At 44.8% G+C, this 8,126-nt stretch overlaps 1 protein-coding gene across 1 annotated transcript in view; it reads left to right on the top strand.

Moving 5' to 3' along the window:
- The window catches only part of SARC_04036 (hypothetical protein), a 5,749-nt gene extending 1,868 nt beyond the window's left edge, over positions 1-3,881 (top strand). The window contains exons 2-4 of the mRNA XM_014302158.1: positions 797-1,973; positions 2,656-2,793; positions 3,399-3,881. Of these exons, the coding sequence (XP_014157633.1) occupies positions 797-1,973; positions 2,656-2,793; positions 3,399-3,648 (1,565 nt within the window). The 3' untranslated portion in view covers positions 3,649-3,881. The remainder of the gene's footprint in view (positions 1-796; positions 1,974-2,655; positions 2,794-3,398) is intronic.
- The last annotated feature ends 4,245 nt before the right edge of the window (positions 3,882-8,126 follow it).

Here is an 8,126-nt window from a genome sequence, read left to right as displayed (position 1 = left end):
ATGTTTAGTTTTAATATAAGTAGTATAGTGTGTGTCGTGCGTGTGTGTGTGGTTGTAACGAACGGAAAGAATAATAGTATAGTATCAGTTATTATATATATATATATGTGTGTGTGTGTGTTGTGGGGGGGGCGGAGGGTGTTATATATGTCTGTGTGTGTCTGTGTGTCTGTGTGTACGTGTGTATATATATTTATATATATATATATGTATATGTATATGTATAACATATATATATATGTATATGTATATAAGTTTGTATGGACGTGTGTGTGTGTGTATATATATGTATATGTATTTGTATATGTATAGCATATATATATATGTATGTATGTATATGTATATAAGTTTGTATGGACGTGTGTGTGTGAGTGTGTGTGTGTGTATTTATGTATGTATATGTGTATTTACATGTTTCCTTTGCATATATCCGTGTATTCCTTCTCCCATGTTTCGATATATATTATATTGCTACAAACCTATTTGTACAATGTCGTCGATTTTATGATCTTATTCACGAAGAATTGGTATAAGTGTTTATTTGTTTAGGCAGCTCTTATCGATTGTCACGCCCTTTGTATATGTATGTATTCAAGTTCTTATCATCTATTATGATGTTTGTATAAATAATTGTGTTTATGCCGGCATGCTTAATTCTATATATAGATATCGAGTTCAATTTCATCTTATTTCGTGCCCATACGCCATAAGCCCCATTTCTGTCGAAATAGTGTGATTTAAAAGGTGGATGCCCCGTACTCATTTCACCTGCTCTTATGTGTCATTAATTAAGCAGTTCCGGCGGTGAAGAAACAAGCACCCACCGCACCGGCACAGAAAAAATCCGCACCAAGTATACCAGTACAACAAACCCGGTCGCCAGTACAAGAACCAGATAACCAATACATGAACCGCGTTGAAACCAGTACGAATAGTGCGTCCAATATTGATCCCACTGTGCACGTTTCGCAAGGAACGGATGAGGGTTTGTACCAGAATTTCACGCAGTCACGCCCGACCTCGGGAGCAACGCGTGCCCAGGGATCACCTACGCCTCAAATACAACAACAAATGCAACAACAACCGCCAGGTGACTCGGATTATGTCAATATCGACTATGATGAGAACGACAATACTCCCATTATACATCCTGCGGCCCCCCAGGAACAGGACGAATATATGAACTTTGGGTCCAAGGATAGGATGCAGATGAAGAACGATAGTAACGGTACAACGGTCATTCCCTCTCAGCCGGCTAAAGGCGGTGATGTCGATGCGTACATGAGCTATCCGGACCAGTCGGGTGCTCCTACTAATAGTGCACCGCAAACTACGGAGGATGACGGCGAATATATCATGTACGAACCCAAAAAGATGCAAAATGCACGCGATGCGAGCGACACCCAGAATCAAATTATAGGAGAGGGCAGCTCGTATATGAATGTGGGTGTCATTAAGCCAGCTTCACCCACGCATGCACCGAGACAATCCGTACCACAGGTACAAGACCACAACCCGGACGGGGGGGACTTATATATGAATTACCAGGATGCGCAAAAGGCCCACACAGAGAATGAACAAGCGCGAGAAGGGGTTGCTAATATCGTATTATCTCCGTCCATGACAGAATCGCACGGCCCTGCACAGCCAATTTTCAACCAGGGCACGCTGAAGTCTCAGAAGTCCGTTTCAAGCGTAGATGCGCGCGCAGGCGCACCCAAGTCTAAACCGGTGCCTATGGCTCGCCCCAGACCCGCCAGTAGACCTAAACCCGCGTTCACGGAGGAGAGTGCTAAAAGCACAAATGGAATGTCTAATAATACATTGATGCAGCAGGTGTCCCAAACATCGATTCAGAGCCGGGTCAGTCCAAAGTCAAGGCAGTTGCCGCAGGCATCTGGAGCGGGCGGCCCAGTACAAGTGCCTGTTGCGAGGTTATTTACGCTGGACGGTCCTACTCTAGAGAAGTCATCGTATGTGGTGTGCCTTTGCGTTGCACCTTGGATGTTTTATGCTGTGAAAAAGAGATGTTCAACAACTTTGTTATTTTCCTAGCAAGGTTGATTGTTATGTTGAAATAGAATCAAGAGATAGAATGAGGTCATGATCTTTTTTTCCCGTGAATGAAATTCGCCAAGATTGCGAGCATGTTACAAGTTAGTGTTAAATGAAAAGCTAGTGATGTTAACAAATCTGATGTCAATGATGATAGTCAAATTAGTTTCCCCGGGACTGTTGCAGTGTATAGGTTGTGATCACTTGCGGTCGTTTTGTCGACCTTGATCGTTGGTTCCAATCTGAGTGTTTGCATCTGTTCTGTGCTATACCTACCATGCGCAGCGTCTAAATTATTCATCCCTATTCCTTCAGTTTCTCATGGAATATCACAAGGTCGCAAGCGAGTTCTCATTGTTTGAAGGGGCTCCGGCTACATTGACTATTTTGATATCGTTAGTGTCTGAGTGTGGTTGGTAATTTCACATGTTCCAGCAATCAATGGGCAAGGAGCTCGAGAGTCTGATTATGGACACGTCCTTTCGTGATTTGCAATTTTCTTCTGGAAATCCAGTGACTTGAAGCCTATACTGAACCGTCATTTGAAGTCATGGTGAAACATACTCCTCTGTCTGATAAATTACATTCGGTTCTCTGTAGGTGTTTTCATGGGTTTTCAGCAGACACATCACGCGGGGATCGTCGACGAGCAATCGAGGAAGTGATGGATCACAAGCCAACAGGATGCTGGCTGTTGCGCCACGATTCACGTGGTGAACGCTTCGTTTTGGTAGTCAGGTATTTTGCGGGAGCTAGTACTTCATGCGGTTGTCTTTTCACTTCCAGAGCTCATCGTTTGTATACCGGACTACATTTGTGCGTAACGTTTTCTTGCTTGAGTGGTTCGTTTTTATCACGTGGTATGGTTCGCGTCGACATATTTTGATCCGACGTAATACTTGTCAACTATGTGTATCTAACACATCGAATACACGGTTATCGGCCCGCACAGACTTTCTGAGTATATGTACTCTCGGTACAATACAACGGTTGTGCGTTGCGCTGACAACAGAAGAATCTTAAGCGATGCGTTGTTTGTCATACATGCCATATATACTACTATTTCCCACTCTTGTATCGCCGCGCTTGAGCATAATTTTACCTACACCCGCGCTAGGCTGAGAGTTCTGAGCGTTTACAACGTACGCTGGTGGTAATGAAAAATCAAAATGAAATCTTCATACGGAGAACATTTAGACTACTTTTATTTGTAAACCAACTTTCGAAGATATTATACAATGACTTTCCCAATGCGATGACAAATCCGCCTGTGCACAGTTAATCGTTAGCTGCTTTGCTAGCTTTCTTGGAATATACACTGATGCACACGTGTCATCATACAGATACATCGATCGCACCCTGCACATTCCGGTGGACGCCAATGCCGGAGGCCAGTTCTCCATCGACGTTGACAAGTGGTTCGACAGCGTCGAAGCCCTGCTGGGTCACTACCACTCGCACGAACTTAGCTCCACCATTAGCACCATGCTTACGAACGCTATCGTGAAAGTGGAGCAACCCTTAGATGAACCTGAGCCTGATGAGGTGGATGGATACTTTGTGATGTCGCCTAAAGCTCGAAAAGGGATATAGGTTTTCAGCAGTGCTAGTTAGTATTCAAAGAATTCGGTGAATGTGCATGGAATACTACGAGCGGTTGAAAATTAACATACCCATTAGTAAAATTCGAGGTTTCAACTTACAATTGGAGCTACTCTTGATTACACTCAAGGCTTCAATTTACAATTCGAGCCGTACAATTGGTATATGACTAAATATTTAGAACTTTTCCTGGGCTATACTTAAATCAAAGCATTAAAATGTATTCCGTTACATCACTTTTACTATTTTGTAAATCACGGAAGGCTAATTATGTAAGAACTGGAATCTTAGATCGACTCAAAACATGTAACGGTGAACTTAGATTTGTTTCCTCGATTGTTGAATAAACGTCTACCTTAGCAGAATGAACTAAACCACGTATTTTTACTATCTCTGAAGGATTTCCTTGAGAATCCGGCCGCCAATCAAAACGTGTATCTTCTCAATTTCGAGCCTACAAGTCCATTCAACATATATCGTCGTCTGCCAACCTCCAGCTCATATTACCCCGCACTTCGGTTCGCAAAACACCAATCATACACCAACCTCCTCTTCTTTCGAGCCTGCGCGGCCGTTCGCCAACAAACCGCACAATACAACTTAGAACTTTTCAAACTTATTAGTTTTCACACTTATCAATTATCGCCCACACTTAGAAGTTCTCGCACTCTTGTTAACGCCCAGGAACATTACCGAACAGTTCGGTACTTACAACACCAACATTGTTTTAAATCGGAGGTAAACATGGTTGACATTACACCTCCCCAATGAACAAGACACTAGTGTCGAGTTCATTCATTCATCCATTTACTCAACTGCTTCTTCCGCAAAATCGAATCCCTCGCAACCTGGAAGAACATCTGCAACTTGTTCTACCTGTTCTTATTGAAGTGATGCTTCATAGCCAAATCCAAAGTATCTTCTACCACGCCCTTACTCTCACCTCGCCTCGCCGCATCGACTATCGTGTCAACATCTATACCAAAAGCTGAATTCATGGCATATAACCAAGTCCTCTCCATCTTTGTTGATCGCATTACTGCCACCATTTCATCAAGTTCTGTAACACTAGCTGCCCCTTCACCAGTATAATTGTAGAGCCAGATCAAACAAGCCTCCCTCCTACGCATTCTAATACTGGCCTCATGCTTCGGATCCTCTAACCTCACCTTAAGCTGATCCACATGTATTGACTTAACCTTCCCATTAACTCTGACTTTGTACATCCCTTGTAAGTGTTCCCTCATAACAATCGTGCCTCTCACTAAATAGGTTTTCGCCAATTTATTATCCTTCGACCTACCAGTATACCAAACCAACTGCCCCGGCTGCCAATCTGGTGCCTCTTTTCTATTCTTGTCTGCCGCCTTTGCCTGCGCCGCCTTCGCTACTTCATCTCTAATGGCCACCGATCTATCCCGCATAGCAGCTTCACTCAGAAGCTCAGAACCTATCACCTCTAACAACTTCGCCTGAATTACTCTATCAACCTGCCCCGTATAATGCCGGCCCGTAACATGATAGTATGGGCTAATACCTGTGGCCGAATTCACTGTCGCATTGTACGCCAACATAACTGAATATATATGTGCTGGCCACAAGGTCTCCTCCCCAACGGCAAGCTCTTAGCAAGCCAATCCACAATCGTACGCAAGACCCTCTCTGCCCTACCATTGCCCTGATGCCTATTTACTGATACGTAATGGCATTCTGCACCTCTCTCTGCCCAGAAACTTTTCATATCTGCTGAAGCGAACGGACCACCCTCATACATCACTACCTTCTTAGGTGTACCCCAAGGCAACACTTGTTGTTGAACAAACTCTAATACCCCTTTAGTATTCTTCTCTTCCAACGTGTATGGCCGACACCACACCATCCTCGAAAAAATGATCTATGGCCACTACTATACCTTCGAAACCGTGAACTGTCCTTGGCAAGGTCAAATGATCCATGCCTATACACACTGCAACCCCTTTTCGGCCTCTCAGGCTGCATTAACAACCCTGTAGTCCCACGAAGCCCCTCAACTTGTTGACACGCAACACAACTCTTCAAAACCTTCACAACCTGCGAAAGCACCACTTCCTCTCCATACTTAACCTTCAGGAACTCCCATATCCTATCTACCCCAGCATGCGCTAAACTTGCAAAGGCTGAACAAGTTCTGACCATACACTTAGACCAATACACTTAAGCCGTTCGCTAGCCATTACATCCGGATCCCACATCTTAGTAATACCTCTCTCCATCACTGCAGTAACCTGCTGATGCAATAAACCCACACAAGTCGGCACTGACCTTGTCATCAAGACCCTCCTCTAACACTCGCAGCTTCTCTTTAACCACCGCCAGCCGGACCCTCCTGTCTTCCACACTCTTGCAGACGTTATCAAATGACAAATCCACACCTTCATCAATCTCTGGCAGACTCATTTTTGCACATGCAGCGAACTTAACACCCTCTACCGACACAGGCACCATAATAGGATCAAATCATCACGGTATACGACTAAGTCCATCCGCAACTTTGTTCTTTGGCCCTTCCAGGTACCGTAGATCCATATCAAACGATCGTACATACATAACATTCCTGTACCGTCTCGTACCCAACTGGATCCGACGTGAACTCTAACTGCTGAACCACACCAATTAAAGGCTGATGATTCATCTCTACTATAAGCTCCTCGTACGATCTCCTAATCAAACCCGCGAACTTCAAAACCCCAAATGCTAGCGCTATCAACTCTCTATCTGTCGGAGACAAATTAGCATGGAAACCTATCTTGGAACTCACAACGCCCACAGGAAGCCATTCTCCATCTCTTCGGCACAAGTTTCGGCACTGTAAGCCAATCCGTATCTTGCACCCTCTCTATCAACCCAGCTTCAAGCAATAGTTGTATCTTCTTCATCATCACTTCTATAAGGCGCACATCTTCTCCGCATATACTTGTTTCAAAGGCGCCCCTCCTTCTTTGATCTGAAGCTTAAGCATCCGATCCTTCACAAACTTCGGTTTCTTGTCATTGTACGCCACCCTCCTAATAGCCGCCACCAACTCTGCCAATTCTTCCATAGACTTCCCCGGTTCTTCAGTCAACAGTTCCAAGCCACTCGTATCGAACATTAGATAATCGTCCTCACCCCCGGATCCATCACTTTCATAACCTGAATCATAACCCCATATAATAACGGCGCCGCCACATGCTGAATATAATCTAGCACCGGCTCAGACGCCTTTTTGTTCAGCCAGGTCTTAAAGTCTGATGGCTTATCTCTTACCACCTCAATCGGAAACAGTGTATACTTAGTCACCCCTTGCCTAGTGAGTACTGCCCCAGTTAATCCATACCCATTCAATTCACGTCTACCTAACAACATACCCGCATTGTGTGGAATCCAATCCATAACCCACATATCCAACTTAACCCTCCTTTCTCCTACTAAAGTAGGCAAAACAACCTCAACATCTCGCACCTTGTATTCCACATGAAGCGGAGCACTAAACCCCATAACCCACTCTCCAGACAAATCATACTGAGCAACCAGCCCCAGACGCTCTGCCAAACCCTTAGAAATCATCGATATATCGGCGCCTTGATCAACATACATATCGACATAACACTGTCCACTCTCCACATAACTATAGATCAACGGTTGGCCTGGTCCTTCATAACTAGCCGCCGCCGCATGTCACAATTCAAGTGTCCCATCTGCACTCATACGCACCTCCCCAGACGCTGCTGCCGCTACATTACCCCCGGATCGTGTTGTAGGATAGAATCTCGGAGTATGACCTCTCTTGCTACACGTATGACATACCACGTCTTTTAACACAGAATACTCTTTCACATAGTGACCATCCTGCTTGCAAAACAAGCAAGCCCCTCTCAGACCTGTCATCCCTGAAACCCTGGACTCCTGTCTAGCTGCTGCTGCTTGCAACTGTCCTGCTCTCGTGGCCACCCTCGCCTGATGTCTCCGGCCCGCTTGTTCCCGCTCTTCTTGACGCGCTATGTCGTCTTCTCTCATCTCAGACAATTGCTCCAGCACCTGCCCCAACCCTCCTGCCTCAAACATCCTCAGAACCATGTTCTTCTCCGATTTGCGACTCGCAAATAAGGCTTTCAACAGATTTATACACCGCTCAGTCAATCCTTTTAAACCCTCCATCACTACATCTTTAGAGCACACATCATTTGCCAATTTAAGCAGCATATCCACATAGTCATCATCCCTCAGCATAGGAACCATCCAGCGTGCCCCATGCTGTTTCGCTTTCTTAGCATTCCTACGAATCACCTTGCACAAAGCATCATACTCACGCCGTTTCTGCTTAGCCTCTATCTTCAACTTAGCTGCTGCCCTTGGCTTGTCTGATGCATCAGCCTTCTTCCCTACTGTAGCTGCCTTCACTGCAGGCACTCCTTTCTTCTTCTTAGCATTGTAAACTTCGATGGAAATTA

The sequence above is a fragment of the Sphaeroforma arctica genome (genome assembly GCF_001186125.1).
Source record: "Sphaeroforma arctica JP610 unplaced genomic scaffold supercont1.217, whole genome shotgun sequence".
NCBI lineage: Eukaryota > Ichthyosporea > Ichthyophonida > Sphaeroforma > Sphaeroforma arctica.
This window is presented reverse-complemented; position numbering and strand designations above follow the sequence as displayed.